General features: G+C 41.2%; 3 protein-coding genes across 5 annotated transcripts in view; 1 reads left to right on the top strand and 2 right to left on the bottom strand.

The window, feature by feature from the left end:
- Positions 1-12520, bottom strand: part of CRYBB2 (crystallin beta B2) — a 119508-nt gene extending 106988 nt beyond the window's left edge. For both annotated transcript variants that reach the window (XM_048821767.2, XM_048821769.2), the window contains exon 1: positions 12502-12520. The gene's annotated coding sequence lies outside the window, so the exon portion shown is untranslated. The remainder of the gene's footprint in view (positions 1-12501) is intronic.
- Positions 1-20620, bottom strand: part of KIAA1671 (KIAA1671 ortholog) — a 160153-nt gene that overhangs the window by 78990 nt on the left and 60543 nt on the right. Inside the window, exon 1 of one of the 2 annotated variants that reach the window (XM_048821759.2) lies at positions 12502-12567. The exons of the other annotated variant lie outside the window; for it this stretch is intronic. Coding sequence (XP_048677716.1) covers positions 12502-12567 — 66 coding nt within the window. Of the gene's footprint in view, positions 1-12501; positions 12568-20620 lie in introns of those variants that run through there. 2 annotated transcript variants of the gene reach the window in all.
- On the top strand, positions 12889-15664 carry LOC125623002 (uncharacterized). Its single transcript, XM_048821766.2, has 2 exons — positions 12889-14389; positions 14978-15664. Exons 1-2 carry the CDS (start codon positions 13807-13809, stop codon positions 15496-15498), a joined length of 1104 nt encoding a protein of 367 aa, XP_048677723.1. The 5' UTR covers positions 12889-13806; the 3' UTR covers positions 15499-15664.

Genomic DNA, 20620 nt, shown 5'->3' with positions numbered 1-20620 from the left:
TTCCTATTTTACAAGTGCAACTCTACAGTTACGCACCCCCAAAGGGACTAGCCAAGAAAACAAAGGTCAGACAATGGGCCCTGCAATCATCTCCTCCCCTTCCCACCCCGCCCCCCGCCCCAATTTGCTAAAGAAATGCATGTCAGCATACATGAAATGGGATCATCTGAGTCTAATGCTTAGCAGGAAGTTGTCCACATCACAAAACAATCCACCATCACCAACAATAATTGGCAAACTGTTGCCAAAGTACATCAATATTACATTATTTCAGTGTCCATGGCTGGCAATTCAACACTTCAACCCAGCACTAAATTCACTTAAGAATTTTTAGACTCAGTCTCTGGGAACAGGAAGCAAAAACACCTAGTTGTAAAGTATTTCCTAGCCTGAAAGCACAACCAGTTATATGGTCTCCTGATTGAAGGGGTGGCACAAACAAAATCAAAGATGTTTGACAACGGGCTGGGATAAAAATCAGAGAAGATTTCTTCTTGTTTAGTTACATATTGAATTTCTGTAAACAGATGTGAAACTTTTCTTTTAAAAAACCTGTTGCCTGAGCATTTTTCTACTTTCTTTTCAAAACTTCTGAAACAGTTTTCCAACCAAGTTTCTTTCATTTCTGTGCATGTTATATTCTAAGGGGAAGCTGTTGTCAGATGAAGTATTATTTGATAAAACACTCACGGTTGTGTCTTTCAGTAAACATTTATAAAAGAAGGCTACTTAGTCAAAAATAGAGAAATTTTGGAAAACATATTTCTATCTTAACTCTAGGTATGATTTGTTTGTTTTGGCAGAACAAATAAAAGCTAATGAAAAAATGAAAGCTAATAATGTGAATGTCATTTGGGTCACGGTGGAAAAGCATTATCAAAAAGGAAAGTTTTGTAGCATTTCCTAAAGACAGTCAGACTCTGGATTCATCTAATCTTCTCTGAAAGTTCATTCCATAGCAGGATTACCTCAACTGAGAATACTCTGTCTCTGGCTGTCACACACTTTGCTCTGTGTTTTATGATCTGCAACTCTGCCTTCTGCTCCACCCCCACCCAGCAACCACCACCCTTCCTGATGTATGTTGTGACCTCATTTGCCTGTTAAATCCATTGTTTAAATTATGAGATCTTTGAGGGCAAGACTTGTCTTAGTGTTTTTCTGAAGCATCTCTGGCACACTTGTGAACTACAAAATACAAAGACAACCAATCACCACCACAAGTCAAGGAAATTAAATACAAACCTTATGTCAGGAGCACATTCTAGAACACAGAATTTTGAAGAAAGCCACACTGGATTTTAAGTTAAGTACTTCAATTGCTATAATGCTGATATTTAAATCCCAGAATTGGAAATTGGGGTGTTTTGTTAAATAAGAAATTCTGAATGTACTAGAAGTCTAAGTTTACTCTGACTTGGTCAATATAAGATGGAACATCCCAACAGAAGTGTGGTTGACATGACTCAGAAAAAAAGGTAATATTAAATGTCATTCCTCATTTTAATTACAGGAATATATTTGTAATGAAGTAACACCTGTTGCTTTCAAAGCTGAATAGTCTTTAACATGTCTACGCTTGCCAAAAATGTTTAACAAGTTTTGTTGTCAGTGTAAAGCATTCTTATTGCTTAACTGTCTGTATTCATTTAGCTATTAAGATGAATGTATTGAAGTTTGTTTATAAGAGGATAAGGTGTCCAGACAAATTTAGTTATGCATTTTTTCCACTGGTCCAAAACTTATCTAACAAAATGTACTCAGAACAAACATTCTTTATGAATTCTCCAGGCTTCTTGTCAGAAACTATTTTAACTGTAAATATTTCAACTGTATCTCATATTTAGTCAGATCACCCACCACTGTTTTGTCCAAGAGTGTACATACAAGTGAGAATGAACAGGAGTGTGATCTGGAACTATAGAGATGTGCAACAGCCAAACAATGCAACCAAGTGGCCTTACTACCCCTCGCAATCTTCCTTCCAAGCTTCCCTTCAGTGGTTCGTTACACTCACTTGCTCAATCTTGTTTCAAATTTGTTTTAAGTTCTTAGGGCAGGGACCATATACATAGGGGTCTTGAACTTGTCAGGGGCTTTTGGGAGCTTCCGTAATACAGATAAACAAACCAACAAAGAGTAAGCACACAAACCATCCTTCAATAAATGAACAAATGTTTTGCACAGAGTGCAGTGATCACACAGAACACACATCTTAACTGAGAACTTCCAATCCACAGGAACATGCTCTCGACATAAGCTTTGATTGTGTGGTACACATCTACACTTCCCCTGTACATATATCCAACGTCCCCAAAATACTTAAATACCTTAGTGATGGGGCAAGATAGCAGAGGGGGCGGGGGGGGGGCACTCAAAAGTTAGGGAATGCCACAGTTAAGCTTACCTGTGCAATCACAATTCAGCCTCTTTGTGCATATGCATGATCATAGAGTCTTCAATTACATGATCCCATACTATTTTTTTCACCGGACCCCTGGTGTGTGTGTGGGGGGGGAATTACTGACATTTGGTGGCAATTGTTGGGCTAATGGGCTTAGTAATGGGGAGGATATATAACTGGGAGAAACAGGAAGCAAGGGGAGGAGCTTAGAGGGTGAACAGAGAAGGGAAAAAGCAGGTTGAAAGGCTCCTTCTGTTGTATATCTGTCCTATGTCCACCATGTGTGGAAACTGAGGATTAAAAGGTACAGGTGGTGTAAAATAAACAGACTGTATGTTTGTGACTAGGAGACCATGAAAATGGGCTAAGCAGCACTGCTCACTCGGTAGCTGAAGAGACACCCTGTGACATAGGGTCAACGAGAGAGCGCACTGCCATATTACTGAAATGTATTACTTTTGCCATAAGTTACTATTAAACTCTTGCCATCTATTTCACTCCGATTTTTAAAATGATTTATAAAAGTATTGATATTTTTACCTGGTTTTACTGCCTTTCTTACAAACTGAAATCTTAATTAATCTTAAGAGTAAGAAGCGTGAATCCAAGTTTTAGAAAATGTAAGATTAGTGATTCTTCTCTAAAGCATTTAATTGGTGGCTTCTCTGTGACTCGATGTCTTTAAATCATGATTTGAAGACTTCAGTAACTCAATCAGAGGTTATGGGTCTATTACAGGAGTAGGACGCTGAGGTTCTGTGGCCTGCAGTGCGCAGATCAGAGTCGATGATCATGGTGGTCCCTTCTTGCTCAAAGTCTATGAGTCAATGAGCCACAGTACCATAGATATAATCCCCAAAATATGAATTTCAAGAAAAATATATTTTTCCAAAAGGTAAAACTATTTAAAATGTCCAGGAAAACATCCCTCTGCATGCACGCGCACCCACACACACCCTACACCTCTTTATGCACACTAAATTGTTTCCATGTAAACACTGTATGAGTGTGTAAACTTGAGGACATGCTAAAAATATACAATAGTACTTTGAATGATTATGTTCATGAACATTCAATACTACCCTTCCGCCTCAGCTGGCAGAGGAACATCAGTAAAGTCTGCAGCAAAAATGTTGATTTTTTTTGACCATATGATAAATATATTTACATCAAAATCTGTAAACTGCAGTAAAGATCTCTAACCAAATACAGATTTATTAGTCTAGCCAGACCGCAGACTAACATTATAACACATTATCTCTCAGACTGGCCAAATCTCAAGCAACCAAAAGAAGATGTGTGTGTTCAGCAATGCCCCTGAAGCATCTGTCAAAAAACATTTCTTGATCTTTTTGAACAGGAAAAAAAGCCCCACTTCTCCTCGAATCACTATGTTTAAAAAAGTGCAAAAGAAAACTAACCACAAACTGGTAGAGAGAAAATAAAAAAAGGAGAGAATGGCATTTATTTATTTCTACTTGCACTTAAAAAAAAAGTTAGCTTTTCAAATTTCTGCTTGACCATACCATGCTTAAGTCTTTGCTCAGGATCAACAATCTTATCACCGTCAATCTGTCCCTCTTCAAACACTCTACTGTTTTGTTGCCACTTTGTTACATCCTGCCTTCATTTCAAAAGTAAGCTCTGAGGCAGGCACAAAGTACCTTATTTGTATATTGGGGAACCTCACAAAATTTTCAATGCAATAGTAATAATAAGAACATACGAAATGCCATACTGGGTCAGACCAAAGGTCCATCTAGCCTAGCATCCTGTCTTCTAACAGCAGCCAATGCCAGGTGCCCCCAGAGGAAATGAACAGAGCAGGTGATCATCAAGTGATCCATCCCTTGTCGCACATTCCCAGCTTCTGGCAAACAGAGGCTAGAGACACCATCCCTGCCCATCCTGGCTAATAGCCATTGATGGACCTATCCTCCATGAATGTATCTAGTTCTTTTTTGAACCCTGTTATAGTCTTGGCCTTCACAACAGCCTCTGGCAAGGAGTTCCACAGGTTGACTGTGCATTGTGTGAAAAAATACTTCCTTTGGTTTGTTTTAAACCTGCTGCCTATTAATTTCATTTGGTGGCCCCTAGTTCATGTGTTATGAGAAGGAGTAAATAACACTTCCTTATTTACTTTCTCCACACCAGTCATGAGTTTATAGACCTCTATCATATTCCCCCTTAGAAGTCTCTTTTCCAAGATGAAAAGTCCCAGTGTTATTAATCTCTCCTCATATGGAAGCCGTTTCATACCCCTAATCATTTTTGTTGCCCTTTTCTGAACCTTTTCCAAGTCCAATTTAACTTTTCTGAGATGGGGCGACCACATCTGCACACAGTATTCAAGATGTGGGCGTACTATGGATTTATACAGAGGCAATATGAGATTCTGTCTTATTATCTATCCCTTCCTTAATGATTCCTAACATTCTGTTCACTTTTTTGACTGCTGCTGCACATTGAGTGGATGTTTTCAGAGAACTATCCACAATGACTCCAACATCTCTTTCTTGAGTGGTAACAGCTAATTTAGACCCCATCATTTTATATGTATAGTTGGGATTATGTTTTCCAATGTGCATTACTTTGCATTTATCAACATTGGATTTCATCTGCCATTTTCTTGCCCAGTCACCCAGTTTTGAGAGATCCTTTTGTAGCTCTTTGCAGTCTGCCTGGGACTTAACTATCTTGAGTAGTTTTGTATCATCTGCACATTTTGCCACCTCACTGTTTACCCCTTTTTCCAGATCATTTATGAATATGTTGACCAGTACTGGTCCCAGTACAGGCCCCTTGGGGACACCACTGTTCATCTCTCTCCATTTTGAAAATTGACCATTTATTCCTACCCTTTATTTCCTATGTTTCAACCAAGTACCAATCCATGATAGAACCTTTCCTCTTATCCCCTGACTACTTACTTTGCTTAAGAGCCTTTGGTGAGGGACCTCATCAAAGGCTTTCTGAAAAGCTAAATACACTATATCCATTGGATTCTCCACATGCTTGTTGACCCCCTCAAAGAATTCTAGTAGATTGGTGAGGCACGATTTCCCTTTACAAAAACCATGTTGACTATTCCCCAACAAATTATATTCATCTATGTGTCTGACAATTTTGTTCTTTGCTATAGTTTCAACCAGTTTGCCCGGTACAGAAGTCAGGCTTACCATCCTGTAATTGCTGGAGTCACCTCTGGAGCCCTTTTTTAAAATTGGTGTCACATTAGCTATCTTCCAGTCATTTGGTGCAGAAGCTGATTTAAATGACAGGTTACACACTACAATTAGTAGTCCTGAAATTTCACATTTGAGTTCCTTCAGAACTCTTGGGTGAATACCATCTGGACCTGGTGACTTATTACTGTTTATAATAATCTAAAATAAAATAGTAATAATAATCAAATATAATAAGGAAGAATGATCTGAACTGACAAGAAGGTGAACTAGACATTCTAAGAATAAGCATTCTTTAAAAAAAAGAAAATCCAAATATCAAAATGGGGAGGGAGAACAAGGAAAATTGCATATACATGGACAGCTTATGTCAATAAATTTGTTATCTGAAGAAAATGACAATATTTCAGTTAAGACAGAATAAAAGCCTCCATCACCATAGTATCTGAGCTCCTCGCAATATTTATTTATTGTTACAAAATCCTACAAGTTTGGAAAGTGCTGTTTATCCCCAGATGTTACAGATGGGAACTGAGGGACAGAGATACTAAGTAACTTGCCCAAACTCATATAGAGAGTCTGTAGAAGAGCAGGGTTTACATTTGCTTTCAGATTTCCATTAAGTTAGAGTTATCCTAATTTCATAGAAGGAGTTCCACTCCAGTTTTATTATTGCCCTGCTTGGTGAGATCATTGCATGGCATCCACTTCAAATTACCAAAAGAAAGGCTAGTGAACAGGTACTTTGGGCCTTATTTCCTTTACATGTCACACCTGTAAATGCAATATAGGACAATTTCAGAAACATTTATATTTAAGAGATCTAGCGTTAGATACACATTTTGAAATACACTTTCAAAGAGATCTACAAGTGTTTTTATTGCTGTTTGCGTAGGTAGGAGTTTTTTATATTAGTACTTTGCTTTGGTAAATCCAATCTCTCCCCACAATAGTGGGATGGAAGCTGCAAGGAGAAAAAACAATCAGATTTGAACATTTTCAAGGTCTCCCTTTTGTATTATTCAGAAAATGCACACAGCATTAATTCATCTTGATTCAGCATAAAGAGACTACGCTGGAAATTATAAATAACTCACAGGTTGATATACATCAACACACGTCAACAAGAAATACAATACAAGATTTACAGGCATTGAAAGAGCGGTTTGCATAAGGAACCTATACAAAGGAGTGCTGAAGGCCAAATTCTGCCCTCAGCTACATGAAAGTATTCTCATGGATTACAACAGGGGCTGAGCATGTTTTTGGAGGGCGGAACGTGGAACTAAGATTAAAGAATCCTCTTCCTCCTCCATCTCAAGAAGGCTAATGATGAATGAAGAGACGAAACAGCAGTATAAATTACTTCTGTTTAAAACTACAACAGGAGACAACGTAGAAAATACTAAAATGATTTGCTATACATAGAGGCTCAAGGTCAAATCACCTCAATTAGCAAAAGAAGGACAGGAATTCAAATTACAGTAGCATATTCTCAAATTGATTGACATGAGTCAAGTATTATTTGCTAATTCAGGCCCATGTAGTAACAGTCATTAAAAATCCCTTGACAATTTTTTGCAATTGAAGGGATATTACATCTGGCATCGAGGGAAAATTCCAGTTTGGACTATTACACTCTGTCTCCCTAAAATTCCATCATGCAGTTTTGATGTATCTAGGTTATCACTTCCTGACCTGAAGTGTTTTGTAGTGTTAGTATGCACTGTTAAACTACTGCTGCATTTCACCACAGAAACAGTCAATACAAGTAGCGAGCAGGTGATTTGAGAGTCACCCTACAACAACTAGAAATTCCCCTATGCCAAGGGGATTCCTTACTGTAGACAGATAAGCAGATGTTGAGACCAGGAGCTGGCCTACACATGCATATGTAAAAGTATTAAACAGGCCTTTGAACAGATAGAGTTATAGCTTGAATAATGAACAAAAAAAGCCAATACAAATCATGCAACCTGCATAATCCTCCCATCTATTTCAAATAATTGTTTTCCATGGAGCAATAGGATGTACAGCTTCAATGTGAAGTTTCATACAATTTATTGCCCAGCTTTAACTACTAGTTGTTTATCATATTGCAAATCTGTACCAGTGTGCATACAGCAAATGTACTGGAAAACAGCCTACCTACCGTTTTCCTCAAGAAATATTGACAATTCATGTTTATTTCTATGACACAATCATGGCTTAACCTCAAGCAGTGAAGGATAACAGATAATCTTGCACATTTTATTGGCACAAGATATGTTATATGATGGTTTGGACGGAAATTACTGAAAACCAGTCAGCCAAAAAAACCACCAAACTTTTAAGCTGCATTCCTTAAGAAGCATTAAACCTTCCTTGTTATCAAGACAAGTAGTGGGACTTGTTATTGCCAACTGGCTGAAGAATTTGGTATCACTCTCTCATACACGTATACGGCCTCTGCCCAGGGAATGCCCAACATTGCTGGGGAAAAGTTTTATAATTACAGACATTTTAAAGAAAGACTCATCATATGAAATAAAGTCCAGCTGGGGTAGATCGGCACTTTTGAAAATGTTATCAAAGTTTATGTCTTTTAGGATAAGTACATAGTTTGCTCTGATGTCTGGGCCCAATATCAGTTTAGAAGGCTATTCTGCTTACTGAAATTCTTCCAGCATTTTCAATTTAATAGGTTTTATTTCCTTTCCTCAACTCTAAGGCAGCCATGTTAAGCACTACGAAACAGATACCATGTGCTACTTCAGATGCAGCTGCATTAATGTCTATTCCATATTTACGAAATTTCTTAAGTACTTGGTTACCTATTATGAACTGTAATTTTCTACAAGCAAGCTATACCATCTCTACAGGAATATAGCTTACATTTATTAACTTCTGCCATGCTTCATGAAAAGTGCAGTTTCATTTATTTATAAACCAGCCTGTTTTTGCAAACTTCACTCAAGGTTCCAGGATCTGGCTGAAGGTACATTTTCATGGCAACTTTGCACGACTTTTTTTGTCATATTTTGAGGAAAGTCTAATACAAAGAACTACTTTCACCATGCTCAAGTAGTTCTCTAAAATGCCATTTCCTTTCATACAGTAAACATGTACTGGCTGTATTAACAAGTCACAAATCTGCTGAGAGAATAGAAACAATAGTGGGAACTTGGCTGTCTCCCAGCATTAATGGCACAGACAGCAGCCTGGGAAAGCAGAAACAGAGTCAAAACAAGTTTTGATCAAAGTCTTAGTTGAGGAAGACAGTTAAGTTACCTTTGTACTTTGAATATAGAAATCAGGTTAAATAATTCATTTTTAAAAAATTTGTTTCAGGATAAGAAGTGTGGTCTTAATTTTTTTGTTTTCCAATCCTAGAACATTGAAAAAAGAAAAAACAAAAACAAAAAAAACAAGGACACATATACTTTCTGGCCCCCTCTTGGTCGTTCTGTTAAGCTTTCTAGTTTACAAACATTTATCTTATTCAATGTAAAAACTAGTTTCAGAGTAGCAACCGTGTTAGTCTGTATCCGTAAAAAGAAAAGGAGGACTTGTGGCACATTAGAGACTAACAAATTTATTAGAGCATAAGCTTTCGTGAGCTAAAGCTCACTTCATCACGAAAGCTTATGCTCTAATAAATTTGTTAGTCTCTAATGTGCCACAAGTCCTCCTTTTCTTTTTAATGTAAATACAGTCACTGAGTTATACAAAACTCTCACATTTGCTTTTATTAAAAAGTGTACAGGAAATTATACTTAATATTGTTCCCAATTATAGCAAAAAGTTTTTTTTACTTATGCAAATTCTCCAATTAAAATAGGCAATGAGTGAAACCCTGCCAGAAATGACATTAGTTACTGTAGCGTAACAGCGCTCTCTTGTGTTCTAATCAGAAAACGGTTTTGCTTAATAATTAGAAGTTCTAAACAAAAGGCTATTTTTATTTTTAGCAGTGACTTGGATGTTTTACAAGGATTGCACTTCCTTCCATGCCACCATTTAAATCACTAGCTAAGTGTTGGAAGAGGGATTTTAAATTAAAGTCAGCTGCCATTAAACAGCTCCTAAAATTTAGTTTGCATGACAGTGCTTCATTTAATCATATTTATGTGAGGGGAAGCTTACCTCTGTTGGCACTATTATCTTACTAATGCCAATGATACTGCCTTGCTATATGGATATTGATAATTTTATATTAGACTTAAACACGAGTCTCCTATCTCAGCCTTCAGTCACCCTGCCATCAAAAGTACAGCTAACAATCATAAAACTACACCCAGAGGAAACAATAAGCCAGCAAGAAAAAAAACTGCAAAATAAAATCTCCCCCACCCTTAAGAGTCTTACAGTAGCTTCTCCCCCACAATCCCCCGCCCCAGCTTTTTAAGGAGATGGGCTAGGCAGTGTGCCCAGAAGGTCAACAAATCTGTACTATTCTGTACAAGTGGGGGACAGGGACAAGAGAGAGAATTGGATGTTAGGAAAAACTTTTTCACTAGGAGGGTGGTGAAGCACTGGAATGGGTTAACTAGGGCAGTGGTGGAATCTCCTCCTTAGAGGTTTTAAGGTTGGGCTTGACAAAGCCCTGGCTGGGATGATTTAGTTGGGGATTGGTCCTACTTTGAGCAGGGGGTTGGACTAGATGACCTCCTGAGGTCCCTTCCAACCCTGATATTCTATGAATTCCAAAGTCAAGGGGCTCTCAGAGAACACTCTGCCAACAACTCCCTTTTATGTACCAAGAAAGCTCCAGATGAAGACTTCTGCTCCCGAGTGCAGCAGCTGTGCACAGGGAGAGACACTGTCTCCCTTGTAGGAGAATCCAAGGTTACTGAGGTTTAAGCAGAGGCAATATGCTCTATACTGTACCAGCCACAAATACAGGGAGAATGATCCACAAATTCGGTAGGCAGCCCAAATGAACACCTTAATTTTGAAGAGTGATCTAAATATCAGAACATGTACAAAGTCGGGCCAGTAAATATATGAACATATACATACACATATACACATATTCCTATGGGAATGAGAAGCCTTCTCTTCTAATTTAGTGGGGGAAGGGATGAGTTGCACACTTTGGGAGGCTCATTGTGGATATGTATACCACAGCTGTTGGTAAGTCATGGATTTGCCATAAAGCTGAGCTGATATTTTCTTAAGCATGCCCATTGGATAAAATGGTTTCCCAATCAGGTGAAGAGACAGGGTGATGTGAAAGAAAAGACGGATAGGAGAGAGACAGATACATGGTAGATCAGCAGAATGGAGAACAGACATCTAGGGATGTAGGTGACAGAACTAAGTTTGTTTTATGGGATTGGACCTCCTATAATGAAAAAGCAGCTTAGTCAGTCTTTATAACACATACCAGTAGTAGTAATTCATATCTATGGTAACACAGACATCCCCTGAAAATATAATGGAGGTCTGTTTTACTGCAAACTGAAGTTACATATTTTGAAAGCGCTTTCCCAATTTTTGGATTATCCAAAAATCAGATTTATTAGCCTATTTTGAGACGCACCACACATTTGCAAAAGCAAAGCCATTCACACAATCCGTTAACTTGCCAGAAATGATAATTATAAAGGATATCCTCCTACTTACAAAAGGCTATTATAGGCTTCCAACATTTTGCAGTCTGCAATTTAAAGAATGTTTGATTTTTAAGAATCTATAATTATACAACCAAAGAAATATTTGAAGGTCTGCATGCTGTATTGTGTAGCAATGCCTACCAGAAACAAGCTTGCAATTAGTGCTTCACACAGAAAAGGCCACTTTTGCCATCCTTACTTCTTTATTCAGTTGCAAAGCACTTCCTTACAAAAGGTAGTCCCCACTCAGCTACTCATGTGGGCAACTACTACTCAGCATATATAAGAGGGATTGCTGAATTAAACCTTAAATGAGGGAAACAAATTCTCTGCTGCCAATTTCTAAACAAAGTTTAACTCAATAAGCAACAAACATTCAGAGGTTTAACAAATCGGCATCTTTATTAACATCATTAGGTTAATAAAGACAATGCCATGTATACCAATCTATAAAAATAAATGAGAAAGGTGATGCTCTAAGGGACTAGCTCTCTGATTAAACGTACCATTCTGTCTGAGAATACATTGGTATAAGTTAAAAAACCGCCTCAATGTTATGTTATAATTTGCATTCCTTTGAAATTGAGTAACCCAGACGTATCTCAATAATTAACTCCTTTTATTCAAACACTGTCAAACTTGTAAAAGGGTAAAACAATTAACAGTTAGATTCAAAGAGCAAAAGCAGCCATTTAAGGCAAGTAGAATACCAGAGTAAAAACAGCCCGTTAAAATTTGATTGAATAGGTGTTTAATGGGAGAAAGAAAGTGAATTTAGGCCTTAATGATTTCATAGGGAAGAAACCTGTTAAAATACAATGGTCAAGTGCAATTCTACACCCAGCAGCACTCGCCATACCATAATGTTTAAATATTGGGCAGTAGCCATGCTTGGCAGCTAGAAAAAAATACTTTTGAAAGCAATATTTTAGGTGTTTAGGTATAGCTTTTGAGTAAGTAGGGAGGAATGTTTATGAATATTCAATATGCAAAACTATATTCATTGATAGTTTCAATCTTCGACAAACAAGAGTTAAATTCTATTACTAAAGCATTAAAATGTCTTATTGTAATGATTCTGCATATAATGTATTTAATGCATATAATGTCTTATTTTATCCTTTAATTTCCAATTAAGAAACCAAATTTTCAAATAAAATAAACAGAGATCTCCCCCAGAACATGAAATGTTTACTCTCCAATCTATCTGAAAAGTAACTGTTCTCTACAGCTTAGTATTTGATGGGGAAGTTTTTGGAAATTAAATTGTCAAAACTAAGCACCAAATGATTAAACTAAAGAATCCACTCACCCACAGATACCGAAGTGACTTTAACAAACTCGGACAGTAATAATACTCCATTCTTTCAAAGCACATAGTTACTGCAACACCATCTTTGTTGGTTTCTGTTTTCCTCTGAGAGTGAGGCTTCCCCTTCCTCCAACAGAACTTAAAAGTAGACCAAACACATTAAAGGCCACATGAATAATTTACAAGATCTGCTTAATAGGATATGAAGTACATATGGAGCACTGTGCCTTTAACCAGCATAGCAGCTACTTTTAAGCAGCAGCTGAGCTACTGAAGTCAGATAGATGACTCATCACTTGTTATTAGCATCTAACTGCTGGAACTTTTCTGATATAGTTAACTCACAGCACAAGTGTTAGCCTAGAATTAGTAACAGTAGTTTGGATTTCTCCTCACAAGAATAAAAACTTCATTTTGAAGGGGGAAAAAACCTAAAAGCATGCTGTTTAAGAGGCTCAGGTTATACAATGCTATTAATGCCACAGTAGTGGTTTGGATTGCTAGCTGACCTTATTTTCCCTGTGCTGTATGAAATGCAGGTAAGAGAAGACCATGCTTTTAATATAAAAAATGCTCCTTTGAGTGAGAAAATGGGCACTCAGATTCCACAATGTATCTTTTTGCATACTACTGGATCACTGCCAGCATCAGCAAGCCAACGCTACCAAAAAAGGAAAAAAAGATTGGATACTGGAAGTTATTAATTAGCGTTTTCAGTCAGTAGTTCTAGAAATGCAAAAGTAAATGGTAAGCACATTTCTCCTCACTAAAGCTGAGTTAAGTCAGAGAACAGCTAGAGCAGGAACGATTAATTCCCAACAATTTTCTACATATCTGTCTTATGCCCTTTTTTAAAGTAGGGAGGGGAACCAATAGACAGGAGCCTGCACAAGAGGGGATTCCCAGCTCTACTTTACACTTCCTTCAAAGCCCTCTTCAGGAAGAGTTAGCCCTGGTCTACACTAGGACTTTAGGTCGAATTTAGCAGCGTTAAATCGATTTAAACCTGCACCCGTCCACACAATGAAGCCCTTTATTTCGACTTAAAGGGCTCTTAAAATCGATTTCCTTACTCCACCCCTGACAAGTGGATTAGCGCTTAAATCGACGTTGCCGGCTCGAATTTGGGGTACTGTGGACACAATTCGATGGTATTGGCCTCCGGGAGCTATCCCAGTGTGCTCCATTCTGACCGCTCTGGACAGCACTCTCAACTCAGATGCACTGGCCAGGTAGACAGGAAAAGAACCGCGAACTTTTGAATCTCATTTCCTGTTTGGCCAGCGTGGCAAGCTGCAGGTGACCATGCAGAGCTCATCAGCACAGGTGACCACGATGGAGTCCCAGAATCGCAAAAGAGCTCCAGCATGGACCGAACGGGAGGTACGGGATCTGATCGCTGTTTGGGGAGAGGAATCCGTGCTATCAGAACTCCGTTCCAGTTTTCGAAATGCCAAAACCTTTCTGAAAATCTCCCAGGGCATGAAGGACAGAGGCCATAACAGGGACCCGAAGCAGTGCCGCGTGAAACTGAAGGAGCTGAGGCAAGCCTACCAGAAAACCAGAGAGGCGAACAGCCGTTCTGGGTCAGAGCCCCAAACATGCCGCTTCTATGATGAGCTGCATGCCATTTTAGGGGGTTCAGCCACCACTACCCCAGCCATGTTGTTTGACTCCTTCAATGGAGATGGAGGCAATACGGAAGTAGGTTTTGGGGACGAAGAAGATGATGATGATGAGGAGGTTGTAGATAGCTCACAGCAAGCAAGCGGAGAAACCGGTTTTCCCGACAGCCAGGAACTGTTTCTCACCCTAGACCTGGAGCCAGTACACCCCGAACCCACCCAAGGCTGCCTCCTGGACCCAGCAGGCGGAGAAGGGACCTCTGGTGAGTGTACCTTTTAAAATGCTATACATGGTTTAAAAGCAAGCATGTGAAAGGATTACTTTGCCCTGGCATTTGCGGTTCTCCTAGATGTAGTCCTAAAGCCTTTGCAAAAGGTTTCTGGGGAGGGCAGCCTTATTTCGTCCTTCATGGTAGGACACTTTACCACTCCAGGCCAGTAACACGTACTCGGGAATCACTGTAGAACAAAGCATTGCAGTGTATGTTTGCTGGCATTCAACCAAAATCCGTTCTTTATCTCTCTGTGTTATCCTCAGGAGAGTGAGATATAATTCATGGTCACCTGGTTGAAATAGAGTGCTTTTCTTCAAGGGACACTCAGAGGAGCCCATTCCTGCTGGGCTGTTTGCCTGTGGCTAAACAGAAATGTTCCCCGCTGTTAGCCACAGGGAGGGGAGAAGGTTGAGGGGGTAGTCACGCGGTGGGAGGAGGCAAAATGCAACCTTGTAACGAAAGCACATGTGCTATGTATGTAATGTTAACAGCAAGGTTTACCCTGAAAGAGTGTAGCGACTGTTTTATAAAATGTGTCTTTTTAAATACCGCTGTCCCTTTTTTTTTCTCCACCAGCTGCATGTGTTTCAATGATCACAGGATCTTCTCCTTCCCAGAGGCTAGTGAAGCTTAGAAAGAAAAAAAAACGCACTCGCGATGAAATGTTCTCCGAGCTCATGCTGTCCTCCCACACTGACAGAGCACAGACGAATGCGTGGAGGCAAATAATGTCAGAGTGCAGGAAAGCACAAAATGACCGGGAGGAGAGGTGGAGGGCTGAAGAGAGTAAGTGGCGGGCTGAAGACAGGGCTGAAGCTCAAATGTGGCGGCAGCGTGATGAGAGGAGGCAGGATTCAATGCTGAGGCTGCTGCAGGACCAAACCAGTATGCTCCAGTGTATGGTTGAGCTGCAGCAAAGGCAGCTGGAGCACAGACTGCCACTGCTGCCCCTCTGTAACCAACCGCCCTCCTCCCCAAGTTCCATAGTCTCCACACCCAGACGCCCAAGAACGCGGTGGGGGGGCCTCCAGCCAACCAGCCACTCCACCACAGAGGATTGCCCAAAAAAAAGAAGGCTGTCATTCAATAAATTTTAAAGTTGTAAACTTTTAAAGTGCTGTGCTTAAAGTGCTGTGTGGCATTTTCCTTCCCTCCTCCACCACCCCTCCTGGGATACCTTGGTAGTCATCTCCCTATTTGTGTGATGAATGAATAACGAATGCATGACTGTGAAGCAGCAATGACTTTATTGCCTCTGCAAGCAATGATTAAAGGCAGGAGTGGAGGGTGGTTAGCTAACAGGGAAGTAGAGTGAACCAAGGGGCGGGGGGTTTCATCAAGGAGAAACAAACAGAACTTTCACACCGTAGCCTGGCCAGTCATGAAACTGGTTTTCAAAGCTTCTCTGATGCGTACCGCGCCCTCCTGTGCTCTTCTAACCGCCCTGGTGTCTGGCTGCGCGTAACCAGCAGCTAGGTGATTTGCCTCAACCTCCCACCCCGCCATAAACGTCTCCCCCTTACTCTCACAGATATTGTGGAGCACACAGCAAGCAGTAATAACAGTGGGAATATTGGTTTCGCTGAGGTCTAAGCGAGTCAGTAAACTGCGCCAGCGCGCCTTTAAACGTCCAAATGCACATTCTACCACCATTCTGCACTTGCTCAGCCTGTAGTTGAACAGCTCCTGACTACTGTCCAGGCTGCCTGTGTACGGCTTCATGAGCCATGGCACTAAAGGGTAGGCTGGGTCCCCAAGGATACATATAGGCATTTCAACATCCCCAACAGTTATTTTCTGGTCTGGGAATAAAGTCCCTTCCTGCAGCTTTTGAAACAGACCAGAGTTCCTGAAGATGCGAGCGTCATGCACCTTTCCCGGCCATCCCACGTTGATGTTGGTGAAACATCCCTTGTGATCCACCAGAGCTTGCAGCACTATCGAAAAGTACCCCTTGCGGTTTATGTACTCGGCGGCTTGGTGCTCCGGTGCCAAGATAGGGATATGGGTTCCGTCTATAGCCCCACCACAGTTAGGGAATCCCATTGCAGCAAAGCCATCCACTATGACCTGCACATTTCCCAGGGTCACTACCCTTGATATCAGCAGATCTTTGATTGCGTGGGCTACTTGCATCACAGCAGCCCCCACAGTAGATTTGCCCACTCCAAATTGATTCCCAACTGACCGGTAGCTGTCTGGCGTTGCAAGCTTCCACAGGGCTATCGCCACTCGCTTCTCAACTGTGAGGGCTGCTCTCATCTTGGTATTCATGCGCTTCAGGGCAGGGGAAAGCAAGTCACAAAGTTCCATGAAAGTGCCCCTACGCATGCGAAAGTTTCGCAGCCACTGGGAATCGTCCCAGACCTGCAACACTATGCAGTCCCACCAGTCTGTGCTTGTTTCCCGAGCCCAGAATCAGTGTTCTACAGCATGAACCTGCCCCATTAGCACCATGATGCATGCATTGTCAGGGCCCATGCTTTCAGAGAAATCTGTGTCCATGTCCTGATCACTCACGGGACCGCGCTGACGTCGCCTCCTCGCCCGGTATCGCGTTGCCATGTTCTGGTGCTGCATATACTGCTGGATAATGCGTGTGGTGGTTAATGTGCTCCTAATTGCCAAAGTGAGCTGAGCGGCCTCCATGCTTGCCTTGGTATGGCGTCCGCACAGAAAAAAGGCGCGGAACGATTGTCTGCCGTTGCTCTGACGGAGGGAGGGGCGACTGACGACACGGCTTACAGGGTTGGCTTCAGGGAGCTAAAATCAACAAAGGGTGTGCCTGTACATCAAGGAGTATTTCAGGCAGGACTGCACGGAGGGTTCCAATAAGAAATGGTGCACCTAAGTTATCGTTGTTATTGGAACAAGGAGGTTAGCCTGGCCTCTGATTGATACATGGCTAGATTTACCTCGCTGCACCTTCTCTGTGAGTGACTGCAGTGTGATCTAGACAGGGGAGGAGGCAAATGAGTACAAAACAAATCTGGTCTATTTCTTGTTCTGACCCACTCCATCTATCTTTTACATCTTTGGCTGGCAGCAGATGGTGCAGAAGGACTGCATGCCATCCACATCTCATGGCTGCTCGGCAGAAGATGGTACAGTACGACTGCTAGCCATCTTCATCTCTTGCCTGCCTGGCATAAGATGGTACAATACGACTGCTAGCAATCCTCATCTCTTGCCTGCCTGGCAGAAGATGGTACAGTACGACTGCTAGCAGTCCGTATCGCCTGCCCGCTCACCATAAGACGGTTCAATAGGACTGACTGCAGGACTAAAGAGAATGACCTGGTCAAGTCACTCCAAATTTAGTCCCTGCGCCCATGTCTGCCCAGGCGCTCCCAGCCGACGTGGCCAGGAGCACCTCGGACACGACGAAGATGACTACCAGTCGTATTGCACCGTCTGCTGCCAGAAGGCAATGGGTTGCTGCTACTGTGCAGCAAAGCCGTACCGCGTCTGCCAGCACCCAGGAGACATAGGGTGACGGTTACCTGAGCGGGCTCCATGCTTGCCGTGGTATGGCGTCTGCACAGGTAACTCAGGAAAAAAGGCGCTAAATGATTGTCTGCCCTTGCTTTCACGGAGGGAGGGAGGGAACGGGGGCCTGACGACACGTACCCAGAACCACCCGCGACAATATTTTAGCCCCATCAGAGTGCTCCATTGTGACTGCTCTGGACAGCACTCTCAGATGCCCGATTGTTTGCCATTGCTCTGACGCTGGGAGGGGCGCTTACAGGGTTGGCTTCAGGGAGCTAAAATCAACAAAGGGGGTGGCTTTACATCAAGGAGTATTTCAGGCAGGACTTCACGGAGGGTTCCAATAAGAAATGGTGCACCTAAGTTATTGTCCTTATTGGAACAAGAAGGATAGCCTGGCCTCTGATTGATACATGGCTAGATTTACCTCGCTGCACCTTCTCTGTAAGTGACTGCAGTGTGATCTAGAAGAATGAGTCCCCTAGACAGGGGAGGAGGGGAAGCAAATGAGTACAAAACAAATCTGGTCTATTTCTTGTTTTGATCCACTCCATCTATCTTTTACATCTTTGGCTGGCAGCAGACGGTGCAGAAGGACTGCATGCCATCCACATCTCATGGCTGCTCGGCAGAAGATGGTACAGTACGACTGCTAGCAGTCCGTATCGCCTGCCCGCTCACCATAAGACGGTTCAATAGGACTGACTGCAGGACTAAAGAGAATGACCTGGTCAAGTCACTCCAAATTTAGTCCCTGCGCCCATGTCTGCCCAGGCGCTCCTGATCGACCTCACAGAGGCGACCAGGAGCACCTCAGACATGACGATGACGGCTACCAGTCGTACTGTACCGTCTGCTGCCACAAGGCAAGGGGTTGCTGCTACTGTGCAGCAAAGCCGTACCGCGTCTGCCAGCACCCAGGAGACATAGGGTGACGGTTACCTGAGCGGGCTCCATGCTTGCCGTGGTATGGCGTCTGCACAGGTAACTCAGGAAAAAAGGCGCGAAATGATTGTCTGCCCTTGCTTTCACGGAGGGAGGGAGGGAACGGGGGGCCTGACGCTATGTACCCAGAACCACCCGCAACAATGTTTTAGCCCCATCAGGCATTGGGATCTCAACCCAGAATTCCAATGGGCAGCGGAGACTGCGGGAACTGTGGGATAGCTACCCACAGTGCAACGCTCCGGAAGCCGAGGCTTGCCTCGGTACTGTGGAAGCGCTCCGCCGAGTTAATGCACTTAATGCACTTAGAGCATTTTCTGTGGGGACACACACACTCGAATATATAAAACCGACTTCTATAAATTCGACCTAATTTCGTAGTGTAGACATACCCTTACTGATGCTCCATTATTCAGAGAGGTGGAGTAGAGGGATCACTGAGCATGGTATGAGACGACAGCCTTGCAAACGTCTACTCACATCTACTTCTTTGCTTGAGACACTTGGATTTTAGATGGGTGAGTAAAATATCACCAGTTTTTGCATTACCACCATAAGAACAAACAAGTGCATTTTTGTGGCAGAGCTGGGAAATTGTTCTGATTTTGCAAGACTGATCCAAACTGCTCTTTTAATCTTTAAAACGGGGCGGGGGAAGTTGCTAATGAAATACAGATGGGAAACTAGTTTATCCACTAAAATTAGACCTTTTCGCTTATCCCCTTAGTAGAAATTTTCTTAATCCTAAAATTATTTAATTTGTTCCAATATAATAAATTTGTTCTGTATTTACCAATTACAAGATAGATTCAAGAGGAAAAGGAAGAAAAAAACATGCTATGTTAGAATACAGATGGGAGTTTTAGTGCGAAGAAAACTGCAGTAAGTGGCTGTATTTAAGATCTGATTGTGTATGTAACAGTTGTTTCCCAAAAACAACAAGTTGCTCTACAGCAAGGATCACAAACCTATACTGACATCAAAAGAATATGAAAAGACAAGGGTTCAGAGTATTCTGTACAAGAGTTGTAAGGAAACATTTTGCTTTGTTTCATATCTCAATCCTTGTAGTTTATGCACTGTACACACTAAATTACCAGAAATAAAGCAACTTGGAGGAATCCCTATAATACAACATATACATCTCAATACAACATATACATCTCATCAGAAACTGAATTTTCTGCAAGCTAAGTGACTCTCACTGCAGTAAATTGCTGCTGTTTACAGTTGACCCTTGCTCAGAAGAGGATGTCATGCTAGAAAACAGAGGTTAGAGATCCATACAGATAATCAAAAGTGGTACAAACACTCTGCTCTGGAGTTTCTAAATTAAAACAGTAGATCTCAGACCATTGCTGTAATTCTCTAGTAATGGAAATTCTAACAAACTAAATCTTCTTTAAAAAGTAATAATTTGCTGCATGAATCACTTTCCTTATTTCATAGGCAGATGCAAAACTTACACTGATTACAATTAACTGTTTTGCCAATGATTAAGTTACATGCAAAGCTGAAATTAAAAACTCTAAATACAGACAAACTACTTCTCTTACACTACAGATAAGAAGAGGGCCCGTAAATTAGATTACTTTGCTTCAGATTCACCCTTTATTTGAGCAATATATTCTAATAAAAATCAAAGAAAAATGAAGACAAAAGTAACCAGCAACATCTTTATCAAAATAATTTTTATATTATATGTATCAACAAATCAAAGTTCCATACCTTTCTAACTATACAGGTAGAAGCTAGAGCTGATTTAGATAAAAGATTATGCAA

This window comes from Caretta caretta, chromosome 15 (assembly GCF_965140235.1).
Source record: "Caretta caretta isolate rCarCar2 chromosome 15, rCarCar1.hap1, whole genome shotgun sequence".
Lineage (NCBI taxonomy): Eukaryota > Metazoa > Chordata > Testudines > Cheloniidae > Caretta > Caretta caretta.
The sequence above is the reverse complement of the archived record's forward strand: the minus strand, read 5'-3'. Positions and strand labels throughout refer to the sequence as shown.

Excerpts from the sequence above, each read along its gene's own strand:
- LOC125623002 (XM_048821766.2), top strand. The coding sequence starts at position 13,807 with ATGCAGAGCTCATCAGCACAGGTGACCACGATGGAGTCCCAGAATCGC. Across the intron at positions 14,390-14,977 it reads AGGCGGAGAAGGGACCTCTG|CTGCATGTGTTTCAATGATC; the intron begins GTGAGTGTACCT and ends TTTCTCCACCAG.